Genomic DNA, 25017 nt, shown 5'->3' with positions numbered 1-25017 from the left:
CAACTATTTTCTCTCTATTCTGAGACGTTTTTCAAATTTCTCATCAAAAGAATTTGTAAAACTCACAAAGTTCAAAACAAAGAAACTCTGCGAATCAGTGATACAAAAATAGTTTATTTTGAAGTTATTTTCATTAAATTAATTTTATTTTCAGTTTTGTTGATTAACGATTATAAATGTTCATATTTTCAATTAAGTTGAAAAACAGAGTCTAAGCATGAATAATTCTGAAATACTTGTAATAAATATTTAGACGTGTTTTTGTTCCAATAATTATTACAATTATAAGAAGCATTATTTAAATATTCGTTCACATTGTCTCAAATAAAACCTTACTCAAGGTTAACAGTTATGGATTCATTTGCGTATATATAAAGATATATATATATATATATATATATATATATATATATATATATATATATATATATATATATATATATATATATATATATATATATATATATATATATATATATATATATATATATATATTGAAAATTATATCTTTTGCGGATTTAATTTTCGTGTTTCTTCTTTTAATTTAGATGGTGGCGTCTAATATAGATCAATGGTACCTAAGGCAGCTTTCTATCTAATTTAAATAACTATCTACCTTGGTTACCTTGCCTTGAGGTGCTTCCGGGGCTTAGCGTCCCCGCGGCCCGGTCGTCGACCAGGCCTCCTGGTTGCTGGACTGATCAACCAGGCTGTTGGACGCGGCTGCTCGCAGCCTGACATATGAGTCACAGCCTGGTTGATCAGGTATCCTTTGGAGGTTCTTATCCAGTTCTCTCTTGAACGCAAATTTGTACTGAGATCTACAAAATATAGTGAGCGATGGGTTGCAGAAAGTAGGTAAAGCCGGTCCTGGCCTCAGAAGGCAGTACAGACGCCGCGCAGGCATCATCAACACTCTCCAACCTGTTCATTCTCCAGCAATCTTCACAAGACCGTTGTACACAAACTGGATTAAAGTTATTTATAGCAAAGTTGTGTAGCCGCACCGTCAACAGTCCTGCTCCAGTTGGCATCCATGAAGGACGCGGTCTCTGGCGCTCTCTCCCGCTACAGGATGACTAAGATGGCGCTGCTGATGTTTGTGTGTGTGGTGACGGCTGGAGCATCGGCAGGGGGCTCACGCCAACTACCCTGTCCTGCAGTGAGTGGTCCTAATGATGATGGTGATTCCAGGGCCATTATGGTGCTGGGTGGACGGATGGCACTCATTAAGTGCGGGTTGATGCATCAAGTGACAGTGTGCCTGAACGGAAGGTGGTCGTCGTCATCTGCCTGTTTCAAGAAGATCTCGAACCAAGAGACTGCGGGAAGAAAATTGATAAGGAGACCGAAGCGCTCTCCCAACACAGGGAAGTACGAGGCATTGAGGAAGAGAGTGAAAGTGCAGCGGAAGATCCGCCAAGGGCTCTTGGCAACAACCATTGATCCCAGTACACCGTCTGTAGTGAGAGTTCGCGCGGGAGGCGACGCCTTCCTGCTGTGTCGGGTGCAGAACGTTGGCGCCCACTCCGTCACCTGGTCACGACTCCGCGATAGAAGAGTTATTGCCATCGACACCTCCGTCCTTGTCAGCGACGCGCGATTGTCTCCAAGTTTCGAGGAGCAGACTGGGACGTGGTTTTTGAGAGTGACGCGAGTTCGGAAGTTCGACGAAGGCAACTACGAGTGCCAGGTGAGCACAAGGCCGCCGCTGAAGAAGGTGGTGACGCTGCAGGTGATACCCCGTGGTCAGCCCCTCGACGCTGTGGAGGTCCAAGGTAAACTGTCCATAAAACTCAGCTCAGTCGATTAAGGCAGCGTCTGGGATGCTCTCAGACCTAGGTTCGAATCCTCGACACGTTCCCTTGTGGACTTGTTGATTGATGCATCACGCTATTGTGATTTCTGTGTGTAATAAACTGTCCCTAATTTACAGAAGTATATCAGGAACACCAGCGTCAGCCTGCAGCTGATAACTCTTGTTTAGTATTATACTAAAGAGAAGCTCGCCTTCCAGATTAATTAAATAATAATAATCATTGATTGTGTCCGGGGACAGGCAGCCAGGTGGAATTACTGACCCCGACCAGGATGTAACCCCACAACACGCTGACTAACTCCTGAGTACCTACTGCTAGGTGAACAGATGGAGGCCTTAGGTGATAGGAAATGCGCCCAACTATTTCTGTCCCGCTCGGGATTCCAACCCGGAATTCTCGATTGAGTCGAAAACGAACCCGACTGTACTAATGGGACCCTCAAATTTTATTTATTTATACATGCGTTCTTGAATTCCTGTAAAGCCACTAGCACGCATCGCGTTTCCGGCAGGTCCTTAATCCAATTTTTTTTCCAAGGAATACGACCCGCCAAATCGTTTAACAACCAGTTACCCATTCACTGCTGGGTGAACAGAGGCTACAGTTAAGGATTGGCGCCCAGTCAATCCTTTCCGGGCCGGATACATTTTTTTTAACACATTTAGGTACATCTTCATTTGTGCAGCTACCCTAGACTAAGACAAATTAGTAAGAAAAAACTAGCTACGTGATGCTAAAAATCCCCATCACACAGGATGGTTAGTCAGACACGGTCATGTGATCAGTAGTCTGCACTGGCAGACTCTGGGTGCTTCCCGGGTCAAACCGCTCGCGAAGCGCCGGGCGAATGCTTTACCAAACCGCCACGGGAATGCATTAGGCAGTGATGTGGTGGAGGCTGACTCCATACACAGTTTCAAGTGTAGATATGATAGAGCCCAGTAGGCTCAGGAACCTGTACACCTGTTGATTGACGGTTGAGAGGCGGGACCAAGGAGCCAGAGCTCAACCCCCGCAAGCACAACTAAGTGAGTACGGTGACTGCTGTGGAATGTTGTTAGATAAAACACTCGGCTATTAACGAGCGGCTGATGTTGCCTGGTATACATGTTTAGTCAGTATATGATTTGTTATAATAAATTATATTTTAATAGTTGAATACAAAAACAGTGAACCTACTAGTGAGATTAAATTAAAAAAAAAAAAAAGAGAAGCCTGAAGCAGCGTGGTATCACCTGGTGGCTGACGTTACCACCACTCGTGTACTCGCTTCGGCAGTACATATACTAAAATTGGAACGATACAGAGAAGATTAGCATGGCCCCTGCGCAAGGATGACACGCAAAATCGTGAAGCGTTCCACATTTTTCACCGCAAACACTTAACTCTTCATCCTGCTGAGGCAAAACTACACAGGAACTTGTAATTACTTAGTTACACTACAGTTTATTGAACCGTTGCCGCCGGGCTGCGGCCCACAGCACAGGGTCCAGCAGGCGCGGGTTCGAGTCACCTGCACGGCTGACATACCAACATATTGGGGACAGAATGATTCTTAATACCACCTTACAAAGATTGTAGAATGGAATATTATAGAATACCTTTTGCCATGAACAAGGCTCTCTGGCCGATCCACTCACTTGCCAACCCGTACTCATACCAGGCTGGTTAAAGCAGCGGCCGTCCTCCCAAGACAACCCGTCCACACACTAGGCTGGTTAAAGCAGCGGCCGGCCTCCCCAGACAACCCGTCCACACACTAGGCTGGGGAGCCGGTCGGCCGAGCGGACAGCACGCTGGACTTGTGATCCTGTGGTCCTGGGTTCGATCCCAGGCGCCGGCGAGAAACAATGGGCAGAATTTCTTTCACCCTATGCCCCTGTTACCTAGCAGTAAAATAGGTACCTGGGTGTTAGTCAGCTGTCACGGGCTGCTTCCTGGGGGTGGAGGCCTGGTCGAGGACCGGGCCGCGGGGACACTAAAAAAGCCCCGAAATCATCTCAAGATAACCTCAAGATAGGCTGGTTAAAGCAGCAGCCGTCCTCCCCCAGACAACCTGTCCACACACTAGGCTGGTTAAAGCAGCAGCCGTCCTCCCCAGACAACCCGTCCACACACTAGGCTGGTTAAAGCAGCGGCCGTCCTCCCCAGACAACCCGTCCTCACACTAGGTTGGTTAAAGCAGCGGCCGTCCTCCCAAGACAACCCATCCTCACACTAGGCTGGTTAAAGCAGCAGCCGTCCTCCCCAGACAACCCGTCCTCACACTAGGCTGGTTAAAACAGCGGCCGTCCTCCACTGACAACCCGTCCTCACACTAGGCTGGCTAAAGCAGCGGCCGTCCTCCCCAGACAACCCGTCCTCACACTAGGCTGGCTAAAGCAGCGGCCGTCCTCCCCAGACAACCCGTCCTCACTCTAGGCTGGTTAAAACAGCGGCCGTCCTCCACAGACAACCCGTCCTCACACTAGGCTGGCTAAAGCAGCGGCCATCCTCCCCAGACAACCCGTCCTCACACTAGGCTGGTTAAAACAGCGGCCGTCCTCCACAGACAATCCGTCCTCACACTAGGCTGGCTAAAGCAGCGGCCGTCCTCCCCAGACAACCCGTCCTCACACTAGGCTGGTTAAAACAGCGGCCGTCCTCCACAGACAACCCGTCCTCACACTAGGCTGGTTAAAGCAGCTGCCGGCATCCCCAGATGCATTCATCAATTTTAACACACTATTAAAAATTGGTTTGTTCTCATATATAAATTAATATTATTATTGCCAGAAACCCCGACACCATTTACTAATATTCAATACAATAGGCAGATAATATTGCTGCCGAGTTGTATATATATAAATTCACTCAGAGAAGACGTGACGTAGTGGAATTTTCCTCCCCTAGAAAACGAAGATATCATTGCCATGTCACTATTAAATTCCCCAGATATTCTGCTGGGAATTATTCTTAATACAGCAGTCTCGGGACTGTTAACATCATAAAAACATCTCACTTGAATTAACTGAATTATTAGTACCAAAATAGAGTAAATGAAGGCACTCTACTACTTCTTGACGCATCTGGAGAACAAGAGCGTCAGTGGGAGGGAGGGAGGCCAGTAGTCAGCCATTGTTATTGTTAGACCAGAGTCGTGGGGGCGAAACAGTTCCAGCTAATTCTCCCTTGGACCAAGTGTTCTGGAGAGTACATTAGTGCTTCTTCCATCATCTAAACAAGGGGAAGTGTGTTGACCAGACCACACACTAGAAATTGAAGGGACGACGACGTATGGGCCAATAGGCCTGCTGCAGTTCTCATTACTACTATCCCCTACACCTGACTTTCCTCCTCAGCTCTCTCTTGCCTATTTAATGCCTGTCCCTACCTGCCCTCATCACAATCGACTTGAGAATGGTCCAGGACGGACCGAAACGTCGTCGTCCCTTCAATTTCTAGTGTGTGGTCTGGTCAACATACTTCAGCCACGTTATTGTGACTCATCGCCTGCAAGGGGAAGTGTCTCTGAAATCTTATCTAGTCATTCCTGGCCAGTAATGTTAAGTAAATAGGATTATTTTTCCGGTTAGAACACGCGGCAGCGACATAATCCAGGAACACTTGAAGAGGAAGCAAGAATTAATCCTATTAATCCAGTACATTAGTTGGGGAGCCAGCCACACCCACAAGGTGTTTAGATTGGCTTGTTCACCGTGTTCTTACTGGATGTTTAGGACAAAATCAGCCATAAAAGATAAGGCCTTCTAATTGTATTTATTAATATATGTAGTTTAATATTCTAGTGAATGTTAGTCAATCAATTTTGATTGACTACATATATAAATTTATTATAACCCCCCCCCCTTAATGTGTAGAGGAGTCGATTTATGAAAATATTGAAGAAATACAGTCCAATATACCTCATATAATTTGCTATCGAAAAAATAAATTAACATAAATATAAATTCTATATAAATTAAATAAATATATATCTCAAGTCGGTTCCCCACAATTATACATAAAAATTTATGTAAAGTTAGGCGTAGTTTAGGTTCTGTTCGCATTTATTAGTATAATTATATTATACAATTATTCGTATAATTGTACGTGGGTGAAGCATTGATATAATTGTAGTTCGAACAGAGGGCGTGAACGAAGCACTTGTTCCGGAAGTGTTCGGACGTCATCAGTTGTGAGTCGTGTGTAAACCGCTTTTAATTCATAAACAGGGGGTTTGGCGGCTGGATTAACGAGCTTGGATCTTTGTATGTGAGGAGGGGTTGACTACAAATACAAATAATCAGCAACAGAACCTAAACACCTAACCTAACCAATGCCTAAATATGCATAATATGCTAATATATAATAACATTAATTTATATGAGAAAATCCCTATTTTGAATGAGCAGAATATTAAAAACCGATGAATGCGTTTTTGGGGGTAGACGACTGGATGGAATGGACTTTTTCTGAGGACGGGTTGTACTAGCGCAACCCGTTCTCGCAAATTTAATAAGTCAATATTGACTTATTAAATATGTGCATAGGTGATATACTTAACATAATAGTTTCCCTTGAAAAGCTTCATAGAAAACACCGACCTTACCTAACCTTCTTAGTATGTTAAGATAAGCATCTTATTGCTTCGTAATTACAATTATTACCTAACCTATACCTATAATAGGTTAAGTAACAATTGTAATTACGAAGCAATAAGATGCTTATTTTAACATACTAAGTAGGTTAGGTACGGTCGGTGTTTTCTATGAAGCTTTTCAAGGGAAACTATTATGTTTAGTATGTCACCTATGCACGCAACTAATAAGTCAATATTGGCTTATTAAATTTGCGAGAACGGGTTGACTAGCCAGACCAAGTGAACACAGCCTCAGAGAAGCAAATAACGCGCATGAAGCTAACATCTTGTATTTTGTCTGAATTCGTATAAGTATTTACCTGCCTCGATAAACTCCATTAAAATATTATATTTAATATAACCCGTTATCATGAACTTTTTACTAACGCAATTTCTCATACAATAGTCATAATTTAATTATAAATAGCTTCATTTAAATAACTGCTACGTACTTATTACAATGAACCTGGTAAAATTATTCAGCAGAAAATATATATTAAACATTAATTATTGTTTTTTTATTAAACATCCGTATCTCTATTAAACATCTAGGCAATAGTGAATGGCTGCATTCGCCCTAGGCAGAGTCCAAGACTAACCTGTTCTTCCTTCCCAAGGATTTTAGGTGCTGACATTTTGCAGCATTAATCCACGTTCTTTGATTAACAGCTCGGCTTAGACTCGGTTATAAGTATCTCTGGGAGTCTGCATTACCCGTGATGTAAACCTCACCACAGTGTACACGGTTTCCTCGTCGGTGTACTCGCCTCGGCAATACATTCACTAAAATTGAAACGATACAGAGAAGATTAACATGGCCCCTGCACAAAGATGACACGCAAAATCGTGAAGCGTTTCATTAACTCTTCACCTTGATGAGGTATAACATTTGCTGGAGGAGAAAAAAACATGTTGAAGGAGAGACATGGACGAATTTTTTTATCACTGACAGACAATAAACTGTCGTGTACGGTTCAATAAACTGTAGTGTAACTAAGTAATTACAAGTTCCTGTGTAGTTTTGCCTCAGCAGGATGAAGAGTTAAGTGTTTGCGGTGAAAAATGTGGAACGCTTCACGATTTTGCGTGTCATCCTTGCGCAGGGGCCATGCTAATCTTCTCTGTATCGTTCCAATTTTAGTATATGTACTGCCGAAGCAAGTACACGGGTGAGGGTAACGTCAGCCGCCAGGTGATACCACGAAGCTACATTTGTCCTAATTAAATTGATTTTGTATTTATTTATATATACAAGAAGGTCCATTGGGTTTGTGAGAGTATATGACATTGGTGTTTTGTGTTTTTACATGATTGTAAAGCCACTAACACGCATAACGTTTCGGGACGGTCCTTAATCTAACAGATATTTAATGAAACGTACATTGTAGTAAAATTTCAGGAATATTAATAGGTACACTGTAGCAAAATTTGAAGACACATTATATGGCAGTTCATACTTCAGACACAGTTATACAAAAAAATTGTCTGAAGCCTGTCACATATATAATGGAATCCACATAAATTCAAGACTTCATTCCTTCCGTAATATTAAAAATGTATTAAATATTAAAGGAGGAATCAAGTCTTTAATTAATGTGGATGCCATTTCATTCATGAGTCAATCTAATGCCTACATAAGTAATTTTGTTATATGAGACTGGCTTCATAGACAAACATATTAGAATTAATTGTCTGAGGTGGCGAAACACAAAAATGGCAAAATAACGAGGATAAGATTTGACTGGCGAAACTACGCGGTATCACTTGGTGGCTGAAGTTCCCATTACCTGTGTACTTGCTTCGGCAGTACATATACTAAAATTGGAACGATACAGAGAAGATTAGCATGGCCCCTGCGCAAGGATGACACGCAAAATCGTGAAGCGTTCCACATTTTACACCGCAAATACTTAACTCTTCATCCTGCTGAGGCAAAACTACACAGGAACTTGTAATTACTTAGTTACACTACAGTTTATTGAACCGTTGCCGCCGGGCTGCGGCCCACAGCACAGGGTCCAGCAGGCGCGGGTTCGAGTCACCTACACGGCTGATATTTTTGTTTTCTGGTATGCTATATTCCTCGTGTCAGGGACATGATTCCACTCAGGCTTGTGGACACGCACTACAACGCTACATATTATACAGTGTAAAAATTGAGACATTTTAGAGATAGATAAAGTACTTGTGGCGCAGTGTTATAACACACTCCACCCAAACATAGCAATCGATCTGGCATGGGGTTCGCATCCTGGCTGGGGAGGATTAACTAGGCGCCAATCCTTAACTCTATGTCTCTTCCCCCAGCTGTGATTGGGTACCTGATTGTTAAACGATTGGCGGGTGGTAATACCAGAGAAACAAGTGGGGTAAGGCTTACCATGATAGGAAAGCTCTCAGCCTGCTAACAGGAGTCAGCAGTCGTCTATCTGTCCTGTTCGAAACTGAAAAATATCTAAACTTACTTTGCATAAAATGGTAAAAATTTGATTGATGATAAAATACCTGAAATCCTTGCACTGTATCCATGTTTCAGTTCTCGTGTACTAAATACAAACATACGGGATGAAAGCTTAAACTGTGCTGCCTAAAATTATAACCAATAACAATTTTATTTCCCTGCAATAACCAACACAAAGTCAGCAGTATTTTGTTGCTAGCTATCATCATTAAATTTATGATGTAAAAATAATCCATCAGGATAAATGGGGGACCTTTGACAAGCCGCCGGCTTCCTGTCCACATATCCACTAGATAGTGACCCTCTGGTAAATTATTAAAAAAACACAAAATGCCAAACAACATCCACTGAGGTCAAATTAAAACATTTATGCCCTCTGTAAACATTTTGCAGTGCCTCTCACAAGATGAGTGTAGGGTTAGTTCACTGTAAATTCATTAGCCGCCAATGGAGAGACAATGATCAAAATCTTATGAAATACCTCTTAGCCAAGGGCGAGGCAGAAGATCGATGCCGCTTTCCAGAGATACTTATAGCTGAGCAATATATATTTACCTGAGGACTACTGTATCTAGTGGGTTTGTTAGGGACATCAGCCACAGGCCTGTTAAGAAGCCCTCGTCAATACAACCCGTCCTCTTAAAAATAACGTCACTTTTGGCTCGTATGCGCGCTATGGCCAAATTTGGACGTAATTTGAAATGAAATCGACTCACAAAAGTGACGTACTGTCCCGTTTTCTGTTTGAGTCGTCCGGCGTACTCGGCCAGCTTGGAAAAGGAAACTTTCCATTAACGTTTTTCATAACGTTTTGAAACTTTATGAGAATTTCCTGCTCACCTAACCTATCAGAGGACCCTTAACTTACTGTTGTTGAACAAAAATCTCAAATTTATTTTCATTTTTTTTCATTTTCAAATTACGTCCATATTCAGCCAAACAGGTAAACGGCCAAAAGCGACGTTCTTTTTAAGAGTAAAGTAAGTAAGTAATTATCAAAAGAAGGCACCAAACCGGGAAGGCTATGTAGCACCATCAAATACGCAAAATAATCAGAGGGCGCTAAATATCACCAAGGATGCCAATACGAGAACAAAAACGCATAAGGCGAACGATATCAAAAGTATCCGAGTCACCAAGAATTCTATCGAGGGACAGGTGAGTTCTTTTTTTTTTTTTTTTTTTTTTTTTTAAGAGGACAGGTTTCTATACAATGACATACAGGAGTGCGCTAATTGTATAAATTGGTTAGATGCATACATATTTATCATCTTAAATGTTAATATGAATAACAAATTAAATGGATAGAATTGGTTTCACTATAAATGAATTATTGAGCTTTAAGGAAATTCTTGGAGTACTTTTATTTTCTGGCTGCTAATATGCCATCCAAGGTTATAATTAATGCCTTCTTCGATGGTTTATACTTAAACTTACTCATCTTTACCTTCAACGTGGTATGGAATCCACATGAAATATGCTCATATTCTATTGTTACTTTTCTTGTATCTGTTCATAGATTCTTTCACATGTACGTTATAGTTTTGTTCAAGAGTTCAGTGCAATTAAGAATTGAAATTTAACCTCATTTTCCATTAACAATAATACTTATACCGACTGTAGGGGCATGTGTACAAAATATGGAATGTTGCACTAAAATACGTCTATTTTTAATATATGTAATCTAAGGCCTAATGTAGTGTTTATGTACTACACATGGCCTAGGAGTGGTTAGCTTATACTGCTGCCTTTTTTCTCGTTCCCCAATCAACAAAATCAATTGTACAAAATATAGAAATACAAATACAATTGGACTCTTTAATAGTTACAAAGTTGTAATTTAGTTAATCAATATTCAAATAATTGACGCAAGAACTTAATTGTGACTTTTGCATCCAATGAGTCTACTTTTTTTGTACAGTACATTGTGTACAAATGAAATAGTTCATCAAAACTGTATGGATGTTTAATACGGATATCAATCAATGTTTTTTTGGATTTATTTTCTTTTATTTAATGCTCTAATAATCGAGATCCCTAAAATAAGTTTTTTCTAAAAGCTTTCGTTTTCTCTTATGATGCATATAAGCTCTTAATTTAAGGAAGACATGCCTAACATAATGGTTCTTATTTTCTTCTTAAACACAAGAGATAACACTTTCTATTCCTCGGAAATTGGGGGGTTACTATTGTATAATAAACTGCTTCCTGATAACCTGTTTAATAGTTACCACAAAAACGTAATAAATTATTCTGTTTTATCTTAGGATGTATTCTATTAAGCCTTATATATATCTGGTCAACAACAATGGTATACAAGTATGCATATACTTTTACAGTGTAAGTACCTCGAACCAGCGTTGGCTGGACCCTGTGCTGTGGGCCGCAGCCCGGCGGCAACCGTTCAATAAACTGTAGTGTAACTAAGTAATTACAAGTTCCTGTGTAGTTTTGCCTCAGCAGGATGAAGAGTTAAGTGTTTGCGGTGAAAAATGTGGAACGCTTCACGATTTTGCGTGTCATCCTTGCGCAGGGGCCATGCTAATCTTCTCTGTATCGTTCCAATTTTAGTATATGTACTGCCGAAGCGAGTACACGGGTGAGGGTAACGTCAGCCGCCAGGTGATACCACGCAGCTTCACCAGTCATATGTTATCCTCGTTCTTTTGTTATTCTTGTGATTCACCACCTCTGACAATTGTAATATGTTTGTCTATGAAGTCAGGCTCATATAACAAAATTACTTATATAGGCAACAGATTGACTTTCATGAATGAAATTGAATCCACATTAATTAAAGACTTGATTCCTTCTTTAAAATATTGAATACATTTTTAATATTAAGGAATGAATAAAGTCTTGAACTAATGTGGATTCCATTATATATGTGCCAGGCTTCAGACAATTTTTAGTATGACTATGTCTTAAGTAATGATATGCAATTAAATAAGGTCAACAATCGTCACATTTTGATACAGTGTACCTATTAATATTCATAAAATGTTACTATAAAGTAGGTATCAATAAATATCGGTTAGATTAATGATCTGGAGGCTGAGTGGACGCCGCTCGGGATTCGTAGCCCTAAGGTTCCGGAAATAAATGGGTAGCGTTTCTTTCACCATGATGCACCTGTTCACCTAGCAGTAAATAGGTACCTACTATGGGCTAGTATGGGCCTTGTAAATAGGTACAAGGACAGCTGCTATGGGCTGCTTCCTGGGGGATATGTAACAAAAAGGAGGCCTGGTCGAGGACCGGGCCGCGGGGACGCTAAGCCCCGAAATCATCTCAAGATAACCTCAAAAGAGAGAGAACCTGCCCGAAACGTTATGCGGGTTAGTGACTTTACAAGAATGTATATAAACCATCTCGTTCTCGTTCAATAGTACAAAAGTACAAAATGTGGAAATTACAAGGTTGTAATTTAGTTGTACATTTTTTAAACCGTTTATTTTACAATGTTAAGTACTCTCACAAACCAAATGACCTTTGTTAAATATAATTAAATAAATAAATAAATAAAGTTTATTAGGACACTGTGAAGCTGCGCGGTATCACTTGGCGGCTGACGTTACCTTCACCCGTGTACTCGCTTCGGCAGTACATATACTAAAATTGGAACGATACAGAGAAGATTAGCATGGCCCCTGCGCAAGGATGACACGCAAAATCGTGAAGCGTTCCACATTTTTCACCGCAAACACTTAACTCTTCATCCTGCTGAGGCAAAACTACACAGGAACTTGTAATTACTTAGTTACACTACAGTTTATTGAACCGTTGCCGCCGGGCTGCGGCCCACAGCACAGGGTCCAGCAGGCGCGGGTTCGAGTCACCTGCACGGCTGATACTTTTGTTGTCTGGTATGCTATATTCCTAGTATCAGGGACATGATTCCACTCAGGCTTGTGGGCATGCACTACAACGCTACATATTATACAGTGAGAAATTTGAGCCACTTAAGTCTATCTCTGATACACTTAAGAGATAGATGCAGTACCCGTGGCGCAGTGGTAACACACTCCACCCAAACTTCGCAATAGATTTGGCAGGGGTTCGCATCCTGGCCAGGGAAGATTAACTTGGCGCCAATCCTTAATTCTGTGTCTCTGTTCACCCAGCAGTAATTGGGTACCTGGTTTATTAATAAACGATGTTGGAGGATCGTAATACCAGGGAAACTAGTGGGTAAGGCTTAGTAATGCTAGGAAAGCTCTTAGCCTGCCAACAGGAGTCAGCAGTCGTTTGTTTGTCCGGTACCAAACTGAAAAAAATCTAAACTTACGTTGCATAAAATGGTAAATATCTGATTGCTAATGATAAAATACCTAAAATCTTTGCATTATATCCATGTTTCGCTTCTCGTGTACTAATTACAAACATACGGGATGAAAGCTTAAGATGTGCTGCCTAAAATCATGACCAGTAACGATTTTATTTCCCTGCAAAAACTAACACAAAGTGAGCAGTGTTTTCTTGCTAGCTATCATCATTATATGTATAATGTAAAGATAAAGTATCAAGACAAATGGGGGACATTTGACAAGCCGCCGACTTCCTGTCCCCATATTGAGGTCACTAGATAGTGACCCTCTGGTAAATTATGAAAATGAAAATGACAAACAACATCCAATGAATTAAAATTAAAACATTTATGCCCTCTGTAATCATTTTGTTGTGCCTCTCACAAGATGAGTGTCGGGTTAGTTCACTATAAATTAATTTGCTGCCAATGGAGACAACAATCAAAATCTTATGAAATTCCTCTTAACCAAGAACGAGGCAGAAGATCAGTGCCATCTTCCAGAGATACTTATAGCTGAGCAATATATATTTACCTGAGGACCATTGTATCTAGTGGATTTGATAGGGACATCAGCCAGAGGCCTGTTAAGGATGCCCCCGTCATTACATACAATAACATAAAGGATATATTGGTTAGATGTACATATTGTATATATACAATAACTGTATATATTGGTTAGATGTATACATAGTTATCATCTTAAATGTTAATATTAATAACAAATTAAATAAATAGTATTACTTTCACTATGAATGAATTATTGAGCTTTGAGGAAGTTCTTGAAGTAATTTTATTTTCTGGCTGCTAATAGGCTATCCAAGGTTATTATTAATTCTTTCGTCGATGGCCTATGCCTAAACTTACTCATCTTTTACCTTCAACGTGGTATGGAATCCACATTAAATAGGCTCATATTATCTTGTTACCTTTGTTATATCTGTTCACAGACTCTATCACATGTACGTTATAGTTTTGTTCACGAGTTCAACGCAATTAAAGGTTGTAATTTAAACTCATTCTCCATTAAGGATAGTACTTATTAAGTTTTAACGATAAATACTAACGATAGCACTTATACCTTCCAGATGTGTACAAAATATGGAATGTTGCACAAAAATACGTCCATTTTTAATATACGTAATATAAGGCTTAATATATTGTTTATGTACTACACTAGGCCTAGGAGTGGTTAGCTTACATTGCTGCCTTTTTTCCTAGTTCCCCAATCAACAAAATCAATAGTACAAAATGTGGACTTTTTAACACGTGCAAGGTTGTAATATAGTTAATCAATACACAAATATTTGACGCAAGAACTTAAATTTTACTTTTGCAGCCAATGGAGTCTAATTTATTGTACAGTATAACACGTAGAAATGGAATAGTTCATCACAACTGTATGGATGTTTAATAAGGATATTAATCCATAAGTTTTTTTATTTATTTTCTTTTATTAAATGCCTTTATAATCGAGATCCCTAGAATAAATTCTTTTTAATAGTTCTCGTTTTCTCTTATGCTAAATATAAGATCTTAATTTAAGAAAAACATTGCTAGCATAATGGTTCTTCTTTTCTTCTTAAACATAAGAATACTTTCTTATGTGAAATAAGAACACTTATATGACATAAGAACACTTATGTGAAATAAGAACACTTATATGACATAAGAACACTTTCTATGTCTCGGAAATAAGGGTTTACTATTGTATAATGAACTGCTTCCTGATAACCTGTTTAATTGTTATAACAAAACTTAATAAATTACAGTTATTATGTTTTATCTTAGAATGTATTTCATAAGCCTCATTATGCAACCTTTCCCAGACAATGATATACGAGTTTGCATATATTTCTACCGTGTAGGTGACTCGAACCCGCGCTGGCTGTGCTGTGGGGCGCAGCCCGGCGGCAACGGTTCAATAAACTGTAGTGTAACTAAGTAATTACAAGTTCCTGTGTAGTTTTGCCTCAGCACGATGAAGAGTTAAGTGTTTGCGGTGAAAAATGTGGAACGCTTCACGATTTTGCGTGTCATCCTTGCGCAGGGGCCATGCTAATCTTCTCTGTATCGTTCCAATTTTAGTATATGTACTGCCGAAGCGAGTACATGAGTGGTGGTAACGTCAGCCACCAGGTGATACCACGCTGCTTCAGGCTTCTCTTTTAATCGGTAGCGTTTAGCCATTCTTGCTTGCACGCTCAAATATTTTAGATGTAATAATGTTAGTATTGTGTCTTAAGCCAGGAATGAGGATTATTCTGTTACATGATGTCAGACTTAACCAGTTGCTTAGGCTATGTACACCACTTAGTTTTTACGCCCGAAACGCTGCTAGTATTTAATTCTCACCTAGTTGTGCTTGCGGGGGTTGAGCTTTGGCTCTTTGGTCCCGCCTCTCTACCGTCAATCAACTGATGTACAGATTCCTGAGCCTACTGGGCTCTATCATATCTACATTTGAAACTGTGTATGGAGTCAGCCTCCACCACATTACTTCCTAGTGCATTCCATTGTGGCTTTATAAATATACAAATTCCATTCCATTGTGGCTTTATAAATATACAAATACTCTAGCTACTGAGTAACAACTGTAATCTGATACATTAAATGTCTTGCAAGTAAAGCATTATCATTAATAATTTGTATCATCATGCATTGGGAGGCCAACATATGAGATGAATTATTGTTTACCAATTTTGTTTCCACATTATGCCCGAAACGTTCTGCCCATTATAGTGGTTCTAGGCTTTGTTGTCCAGCATGATGACACAGACAAAGCAGCTAAAACTGCATGTGATACACCTGAAATTGAGTTGGATATGGACATTCCAATCTCTGCTGTAAAAGCCGCATTATTTTAGGAAATTAGGGAAGACAGAGGAGCAGTTATTGACACACAAAGGCCAGAAAGCACGAGTATAAAGAGCTATGACATGTTTAGAACTGAGAATTATATATACGGGCAGCACAAAACATCCACTAGACAGTGTGACATTGTAATTGCCAGAATTAGGCTGGGATATCGATATTATTGGCAGGTGACTGCAGGTAACGAATCTCCCAATGGTGAACATTTCAATTGTAAACTATATGTGAACAAGAGCTGGGACATACTCTCCAACACTATATCTGTGATTGTCCTGTTATAAGTGACATCAGACCAAATAGTATGAGGTACTTTGAGCTCTGTAATTACTTCATACACTCAGGAATATTGGAAGATATTCTTGTGCTGTACCCAGATTTTGCTAGTGTAGGCTATTAGATGAGCCTTACATTTTATGTTCTCTCCTGATTTTTAGTCAGAGTTGATTTGATTTTGTATTGAGGCTGGTATTTTCTCCCCTGATTCCATATATGACTAACAAACATGTGAGATTATATGTGCTATCAATCTGCTGTATGGTGCCTATTAATCTTGTTTAAATTACCAATCAAGCTGTCAATGTAATCAATCAGAGCTTTAATATACCAATGTGCTTTAATATACTTACTAATCTCTCTCATCTCACTTTCTTTCTTGCAATGTATCTGTTATCATATTATTAATTCTGCTAGAATTTACCTACTTAAAATTATCTGTTAGATTAAGGACCTGCCCGAAATGCTGCGCGTACTAGTGGCTTTACAAGATTGTAAATACCATGCTATGTATTCTCACAAACCCAATGTACCTTCTTGTATATAAATAAATAAATAAATAAATAAATAAATAAATAAATAAATAAATAAATAGATGGAAATATCACATGAACTTACAGCTACTTTTTGATCCACACTGTGTAATCTTTCATATAGTATAGGGTAGCAGCACATTGCTGTTATGCCTAAGCTTGTTGATTAATAAACAAAATATTTGTTTAGGCATTGCCCTTTTTTTTATTAACAAGCTCAGGTATACACAGCAATGTGCTGCTACCCTATTCTATACGAAAGATTACACAGTGTGGATAAAAAAAACTAGCTTTAAGTTCATCTAATATTCCAATATCACAGGATGGTTAGTCATACATGGCATCAGGGGAGAAAATACCAGCCTCAATAAATAAAACAAATCAACTAATAATAAAATAAATAAATGTTTATTTAGGTAAATAAAATCGGGAGAGAATTAAGGCATTGTCTTGTCTAGTCTTGCCAAGGCATCCTCCATTGTTCTTGTATTCTATGTGTGTATGGATTTGTTTTATAAATTAATTTATTAATATAGTATTATTATTTTTATATAAAAGAGATTTGAATTTTTTCATTAATAATTTTGCTATATACAGTATTATGTTCATGGCTTCAAACACACAACTTTTGCAATTATGTCTTTAAGTAAGTAAGTGCAATCAAAGGTATTAAACTTTTTCGAATATAACAACATTATTATAATGGACATAATTAGAATAATTATTATTAGTAGTAAGATGAAGCTGCGCGGTATCACCTGGTGGCTGACGTTACCACCACCCGTGTACTCGCTTCGGCAGTACATATACTAAAATTGGAACGATACAGAGAAGATTAGCATGGCCCCTGCGCAAGGATGACACGCAAAATCGTGAAGCGTTCCACATTTTTCACCGCAAACACTTAACTCTTCATCCTGCTGAGGCAAAACTACACAGGAACTTGTAATTACTTAGTTACACTACAATTTATTGAACCGTTGCCGCCGGGCTGCGGCCCACAGCACAGGGTCCAGCCGGCGCCGGTTCCAGTCACCTACACGGTATATGCATATGCATATATGAGTATATGCATACTCTAATACCAATGTCGGAGACAGGATGCATATAAGGCTTATATGCATACAAGAAAGTAAGAACTTGTATATATAAATAAAATATGGAATACATCCTACCTAATGAAGAGATTACGAGATAAATTTACGCAGATAACAAGAATCAGTTAAGTTACTCGTATATACATCTTATGTGCCAAGCACATTTATTTATTTTTATTTATTTATTTCTATATACAAGAAAGTACATTGGGTTAATGAGAGTACATAGCATTAATGTTACTACACTCATGTAAAGCCACTAACACGCATAACGGTTCGGACAGGTCCTTGATCTAAAATATAATTTTAAGCAGGTAATTTGTAGCAAAAATTTAAGAATATTAATAAGTACATTGTAAGGAAATTTGCAGAATATTATAAGGAGCATTGTAGTAAAATCTGAGGAACATCAACAGGTAAATTGTAGCATAATTTGAGGATTATTAACAGGTAGAGTGTAGCAAAGTTTGCGATCAACATAACAACTATGATAAAAGTTGATAGCAGTGATTACATTGGTGAAGTTGCATGGCTTAGGCACACATATATTTGGGGAGTGGGTAACACAAGATACAGTGCGCGTTTGAAGCACAAGGTAGGAAACTATGAGGATGAAAATAGGTACTTTTTGGTTTTACTTTTGAATAGGGCATAGGTTGGGCAGCTTTTTAATTCGTTAGGGAGTGAGTGCCATAGACTAGGTCCCTTCATTTGTATAGTGTGTTTACACAGATTGAGTTTGACTCTGGAGATATCAAAGAGATATTTATTTCTGGTGTGGTGATTATGGGTTCTATTACATCTGTCAAGGAAGAGTTCTAGATCCGGATTTGCATTTAGGAACAAGGGTTTTGTACATGTAAATGGCACGAGAGAATGTGTTGAGTGAGTGTGTATTTAGCATTTTTAGAGATTTAAGCAGAGGGGTTATGTGCTGTCAAAAAATAGTTAGTTATTGTTTTGATAGCAGATTTGTGCTGGGTGATGATGAGCAGTAGGTAATGGGTAATTTGCAGTAGTTGAATCCCAAGCACAGAAACCATATGTAAGATAGGGATAGATTAGCAAGTAGTATAATGAGAGGAGAGCAGTGTGGGGAACATAATATCTGATTTTAGAGAGTATACCTACAGTATTTGATACTTTTTGGTTATGTGTTATATGTGACATCTATGATCCATCCAATAAAATTAGCAGACTTCTAGATGTTACTACTGCTCGGCTTAGACTCGGTTACAAGTATCTCTGGGAATTGTCATTATCTGCCGATGTAGACCTGACCAAATGTAAACTGTGTCTGACAAAATTATTCGCACACCCTCCGTCACTATGTGATGGAGGGTGAAAAGATACGTGAATTCAGAGACAATTCTATAACCAATGTTCCAACGATGTTTAAATATTTCATTCAAAATTATCTGCTGCCAGAAATTTTAGCCAAATATCCCCAGTTTGCTAACTGTAGGTAGTAACTGAGTGATTGTAACCTATCCACCGCTGCCCACTGGATGGGGGGCGGTGTGCAGGACAAACATATCAATTGTGACACTAACTCTCCACATATGTCAGTTGCTTAATTTAGAAACTGTACTTGTGATCGTTCTCGAACCCATTGTTGATGTGACGACTTATACTGAATTTTGTAACTAGCTCATCAAGATTGTAACTTGCTTAGCTAAATGAATTGTGAGGTTCAGTCCCTGAGCCCATTATGTGCCTCTGTAACCCTTTCCACTACCGCCCACAACATGGGCATGTGATGCATAATAAATGAACTAAACTATTTATATGTGGTAAGCGAAGACCCTAATAGACTGAACCACGGGTTCTCAGTGAAGCGCTTTAAGTCGAGGACAAGGGGCCAGCAGCTCGTTTAAGGTGAAATTTTTAAATTTTGGTCCGGGAGGCGAGTTTATTGGGCAGCGCCACTCATCTTGTGAGTGGACACACCGCCATAGAAGCATGTACAACACTCCCCAAAAGGAAGAAAACCCGCTGGGTTGATGAAACTGAAATACGTTTATTGAGGTATAAATACACACAAAGGGGGATGAGGAAGCTCAAGCTATTCTGGGATGGTGTTGTTGATGAGGGGAGAGTCCGAACCCCTCACTCCCTGGCGGCCCCCGAGGGGAAGACTGCTGTATTACTATTGCCTAACACCAGCAGCATAATGCACATCAGCATCATACTAAAATATTTAAGCCAAAATATTATTGTTGTCGTTATCTGCCTCGATAAATCACATTACAAAATAACTGTAAGTACTTTATAAAGTTTTTTGTGGTAACTATGGGATTAAACAGGTTGGCAAGAAGCAGTTCATTATACGTTAGTAACCCCCTATTTCCGAGCCATAGAAAGTGGTCTTTCTTGTGTTTAAGAAGAAAACGACAATTATGCTAGGGATGTCTTTCTTAAATTAAGTTCTTATATATCGTATAAAAGAAAACGAGAACTATTATATATTAGAAAGAACTTATTCTAGGGATCTTGATTATTAGAGCGTTAAAAAAAAATAAAATAAATCTAAAACATATAGATTAACATCTTAATTATACATTCGTACAGTTATGATGAACTATCAAATTTGTACACAGTGTATTTATTTGTACAATAAATTAAGACTCCATAACCTGCAGAAGTAAAAATTAATTTCTTGCGTCAATTATTTAAATACTGATTAACTAAATTACAACCTTGTACATGATTAAAAGTTCACATTTTATACTATTGATTTTGTTGATTGGGGAATGAGAAAAAAGGCAGCAGTATAAGCTAACCACTCCTAGGCCTAGTGTAGTACTACATTAGGCCTTAGATTACCACTACATTAAGCCTTAGATTACCACTACATTAGGCCTTAGATTACCACTACATTAGGCCTTAGATTACCACTACATTAAGCCTTAGATTACCACTACATTAAGCCTTAGATTACCACTACATTAGGCCTTAGATTACCACTACATTAAGCCTTAGATTACATATATTAAAAATGGACGTATTTAAGTGCAACATTCCATATTTTGAACACATGCCCTTACAAGTCTGAATAAGTATGTACTATCGTTAATAATGGGGGATGAGGTTAAATTATAACACATAAATGCGTTGAACTCTTGAACAAAACTATAACGTACATGTGAAAGAATCTATGAACTGATATAATAAAAGTAACAAGATAATATCACCCTATTTCATGTGCATTCTATACCACGTTGAAGTCAAAATTAAGTTCTTGCATCAAGTTTTTGTATATTGATTACCTAAATTACAACCAAGTACTTGTTAAAAAGTCCACATTTTGTAAGTTTTGTAAGATGAATAAGTTTAAATATAAGCCTTGTAAAAAGAATTAATAACCTTACCTTCGAGGTTATAACTATATTCATGACTAGAATTCATGACTATAAGTAGCCAGAGAATAAAAGTACTCCAAGAACTTCCTCAAAGCTCAATAATTCATTCATAGTGAAACCAATTCTATCCATTTAATTTGTTATTCATATTAACACTTTAAGATGATAAATATGTATGCATCTAACCAATTTATACAATTAGCGCACTCCTGTATGTAATGACGGGGGCATCCTTAACAGGCCTGTGGCCTGATGTCCCTAACAAACCCACTAGATACAATGGTCCTCAGGTAAATATATATTGCTCAGCTATAAGTATCTCTGGAAAGCGGCATCGATCTTCTGCCTCGCCCTTGGCTAAGAGGTATCTTCTTGAGGTTATCTTGAGATGATTTCGGGGCTTTTTAGTGTCCCCGCGGCCCGGTCCTCGACCAGGCCTCCACCCCCAGGAAGCAGCCCGTGACAGCTGACTAACACCCAGGTACCTATTTTACTGCTAGGTAACAGGGGCATAGGGTGAAAGAAACTCTGCCCAATGTTTCTCGCCGGCGCCTGGGATCGAACCCAGGACCACAGGATCACAAGTCCAGCGTGCTGTCCGCTCGGCCGACCGGCTCCCTTTTATCCCTCCTCCCGGTATTTCATAAGATTTTGATTGTTGTCTCTCTATTGGCGGCTAATGAATTTAGAGTGAACTAACCCGACACTCATCTTGTGGGCGGCACAGCAAAATGATTTAGAGGGCATAAATATTTTAATTTGACCTCAGTGGATGTTTGGCATTTTGTTTTTTTTTATAAAAAATATATAATTGATCATTTTAGTTACCAGATCATATATTTAATGATGATAGGTAGCAACAAAACACTTCTCAATTTGGGTTGGTTATTGCAGGGAAATAAAATTGTTACTGGATATAATTTTAGGCAGCACAGTTTAAGCTTTCATCCCGTATGTTTGTATTTAGTACACGAGAAGCGAAACATGGATACAGTGCAAGGATTTCAGGTATTTTATCGTCAGTAATCAGATAATTATTATTTTATGCAACGTAAGTTTAGATTTTTTCACTTTGGAACAGGACAGACAGATAGACGACTGCTAACTCCTGTTAGCAGGCTGAGAGCTTTCCTATCATGGTAAGCCTTACCCACTAATTTCCCTGGTATTGCGACTCGCAAATCTTTTAACAACCAGGTACCAAATCAGCGCTGGGTGAACAGAGATATAGAGTTGAGGATTGGCGCCTGGTAATCCTCCCTGGCGAAAATGCGAATCCATGCCTAATCACTCGCGAAGTTTGGGGCGAGTGAGTTACCACTGCTCCACGGGTACTGCATCTATCTCTAAATGGCTCAAATTTCACACTCTATAATATGTAGCGTTGTAGTGCGTGTCCACAAACCTGAGTGGAATCATGTCCTTGACTCTAGGGATATAGTATACCAGAAAACAAAAAAATTAGCCGTGTAGGTGACTCGAACCAGCGGTGGCTGTGCTGTGGGCCGCAGCCCGGCGGCAACCGTTCAATAAACTATAGTGTAACTAAGTAATTACAAGTACCTGTGTAGTTTTGCCTCAGCAGGATGAAGAGTTAAGTGTTTGCGGTGAAAAATGTGGAACGCTTCACGATTTTGCGTGTCATCCTTGCGCAGGGGCCATGCTAATCTTCTCTGTATCGTTCCAATTTTAGTATATGTACTGCCGAAGCAAGTACACGGGTGAAGGGAATTTCAGCCACTAGGTGATACCACGCAGCTTCAGGCTTCTCTTTTTAATTCAAATTCAAAATTCAAACGTTTATTCAGGTAAAGTACATACATACAAGGTGTGATACAAATATTGATGGATTTATAGATAGAGCTAGTACATACAATGCTTAAAGCCACTATTACGCAAAGCGTTTCGGGGAGAAATGGTGGCGTTTAGCCATTCTTCCTTGCATGCTGAAATATTTTAGATGTGATAATGTTAGTATTGTGTCTCAAGCCAGGAATGAAAATTCCGTTATATGATGTCAGACATAACCAGTTGCTTAGGCTATTATACCACTCAGATACATATACAAATAATATAGCTATAAAGTAATCACTGTAATATGATAAATGTCTTGCAAGTAAAGCATTATCATTAATCATTTCTATCATCATGTTCACATTATGCCCGAAACGCGCTGCGCATTAGTTTATTTAATTTATTTTATTTATTTATTTATATATATACAAGAAGGTACAATGGGTTTATGAGAGTACATAGTATTGATGTTTTTACATTCTTGTAAAGCCACTAATACGCATATAGCGTTTCGGGCAGGCCTTTAATCTAACAGATCATTTTAAGTAGGTAATTTCTAGCAAAATTGATTACTTTTAACATTTACATTGTAAGAAAATTTGACAAAAATTAGTTGATCTTTACATTAAAGTAAAAATTTGAGGGTTATCAATAGGTACATTGTAGCATAATTTCAGGATTATTTCAAGGTATAATGAAGTAAAATATGCTTTAGGCTTTAGGCATTGTCTTGCCAAGGCATCCTCCACTGTACTTGTATCCTATGTGAGTATGGATTTTTATCTAAATAAATTATTAATATATTATTATTACTTTATATAACAGAGATTCGGATTCTTCATTATTAAATAATTATGCTATATACAGTATTATGTGCTTGGCTTCAAATATACAACTTTTGCAATTATGTCTTAGGTAAATAAGTGCAATCAAAGATAGCAAACCTTGTCCAATATAATAATCAATATAATATAACTCATGAGCACCACACCAGAAACAAATACAGTTTTGATATTCCAAGAGTACGACTTAGTCAAACTAGAAATGCTCTACAAATCAAGGGACCCAGAATGTGGAATGACCTTCCCAATCATGTTAAAGACTGTACCTCTCCCAACCAGTTTAAGATAAAAACTAAGAACTACCTGTAAAAAAACTAGTTAACTCCCTGTAACCTTCCTCACCCCTATAATGTCAACCCATGTCTGTTATTTTTAAACAATGCTGTTTGTCGACCAAATTGTATTTTTGCTGTTTTTCTGCCATGTTCCCCCCTTTTTTATTTTTATATTGTATCAACACATTTTATACTTTAATCTCAATTAGTATTAAGGTATAGTCTTTAGTGTTTTTCCTGGCCGAAACGCTTTGCTAATAGTGGCTTTAGGCATTGTATGTTCTAGCTCTATCTATAAATCCATCAATATTTGTATCACACCTTGTATATATGTACTTTACCTGAATAAACATTTGAATTTTGTTGCATTTGAAAGTGTTAGACAATGTGAAGCTGCGTGGTATCACCTGGCGGCTAACGTTACCTTCACCCGTGTACTCGCTTCGGCAGTACATATACTAAAATTGGAACGATACAGAGAAGATTAGCATGGCCCCTGCGCAAGGATGACACGCAAAATCGTGAAGCGTTCCACATTTTTCACCGCAAACACTTAACTCTTCATCGTGCTGAGGCAAAACTACACAGGAACTTGTAATTACTTAGTTACACTACAGTTTATTGAACGGTTGCCGCCGGGCTGCGGCCCACAGCACAGGGTCCAGCAGGCGCGGGTTCGAGTCACCTACACGGCTGAAGAATTTTTATACCAGTGTCGAGAACAGGATGCAAAAAAGACGGTTCATACTATAGCAGGCT

The 25017-nt window shown here is 38.9% G+C and overlaps 1 protein-coding gene and 10 non-coding genes across 11 annotated transcripts; 7 read left to right on the top strand and 4 right to left on the bottom strand.

The window, feature by feature from the left end:
- The first annotated feature begins 642 nt into the window (after nt 1-642).
- LOC123771130 (uncharacterized) lies at nt 643-3447 on the top strand. Its single transcript, XM_045763528.2, has one exon. The coding sequence runs from the start codon at nt 1037-1039 to the stop codon at nt 1811-1813; it is 777 nt and encodes a 258-aa protein (XP_045619484.2). The 5' UTR covers nt 643-1036; the 3' UTR covers nt 1814-3447.
- LOC123773110 (U6 spliceosomal RNA) lies at nt 3083-3189 on the top strand. The gene has a single exon (XR_006774750.2). It is a non-coding gene; the product is annotated as a U6 spliceosomal RNA (small nuclear RNA).
- A 3753-nt stretch (nt 3448-7200) lies between the features above and the next one.
- On the top strand, nt 7201-7307 carry LOC123773121 (U6 spliceosomal RNA). Its single transcript, XR_006774756.1, has one exon. It is a non-coding gene; the product is annotated as a U6 spliceosomal RNA (small nuclear RNA).
- A 192-nt stretch (nt 7308-7499) lies between these two features.
- LOC123773061 (U6 spliceosomal RNA) lies at nt 7500-7606 on the bottom strand. The gene has a single exon (XR_006774740.2). It is a non-coding gene; the product is annotated as a U6 spliceosomal RNA (small nuclear RNA).
- A 626-nt stretch (nt 7607-8232) lies between these two features.
- LOC123773114 (U6 spliceosomal RNA) lies at nt 8233-8339 on the top strand. The gene has a single exon (XR_006774754.2). It is a non-coding gene; the product is annotated as a U6 spliceosomal RNA (small nuclear RNA).
- Nucleotides 8340-11390: 3051 nt separating this feature from the next.
- On the bottom strand, nt 11391-11497 carry LOC123773068 (U6 spliceosomal RNA). Its single transcript, XR_006774741.1, has one exon. It is a non-coding gene; the product is annotated as a U6 spliceosomal RNA (small nuclear RNA).
- Nucleotides 11498-12490: 993 nt separating this feature from the next.
- Nucleotides 12491-12597, top strand: LOC123773076 (U6 spliceosomal RNA). Its single transcript, XR_006774742.1, has one exon. It is a non-coding gene; the product is annotated as a U6 spliceosomal RNA (small nuclear RNA).
- A 2616-nt stretch (nt 12598-15213) lies between these two features.
- Nucleotides 15214-15320, bottom strand: LOC123773084 (U6 spliceosomal RNA). Its single transcript, XR_006774744.1, has one exon. It is a non-coding gene; the product is annotated as a U6 spliceosomal RNA (small nuclear RNA).
- Nucleotides 15321-17673: 2353 nt separating this feature from the next.
- Nucleotides 17674-17780, top strand: LOC123773091 (U6 spliceosomal RNA). Its single transcript, XR_006774747.1, has one exon. It is a non-coding gene; the product is annotated as a U6 spliceosomal RNA (small nuclear RNA).
- A 5177-nt stretch (nt 17781-22957) lies between these two features.
- On the bottom strand, nt 22958-23064 carry LOC123773099 (U6 spliceosomal RNA). The gene has a single exon (XR_006774748.2). It is a non-coding gene; the product is annotated as a U6 spliceosomal RNA (small nuclear RNA).
- Nucleotides 23065-24692: 1628 nt separating this feature from the next.
- On the top strand, nt 24693-24799 carry LOC123773106 (U6 spliceosomal RNA). The gene has a single exon (XR_006774749.1). It is a non-coding gene; the product is annotated as a U6 spliceosomal RNA (small nuclear RNA).
- The last annotated feature ends 218 nt before the right edge of the window (nt 24800-25017 follow it).

The sequence above is a fragment of the Procambarus clarkii genome, chromosome 14 (genome assembly GCF_040958095.1).
Source record: "Procambarus clarkii isolate CNS0578487 chromosome 14, FALCON_Pclarkii_2.0, whole genome shotgun sequence".
In the NCBI taxonomy this organism is placed as follows: Eukaryota; Metazoa; Arthropoda; class Malacostraca; order Decapoda; family Cambaridae; genus Procambarus; species Procambarus clarkii.
This window is presented reverse-complemented; position numbering and strand designations above follow the sequence as displayed.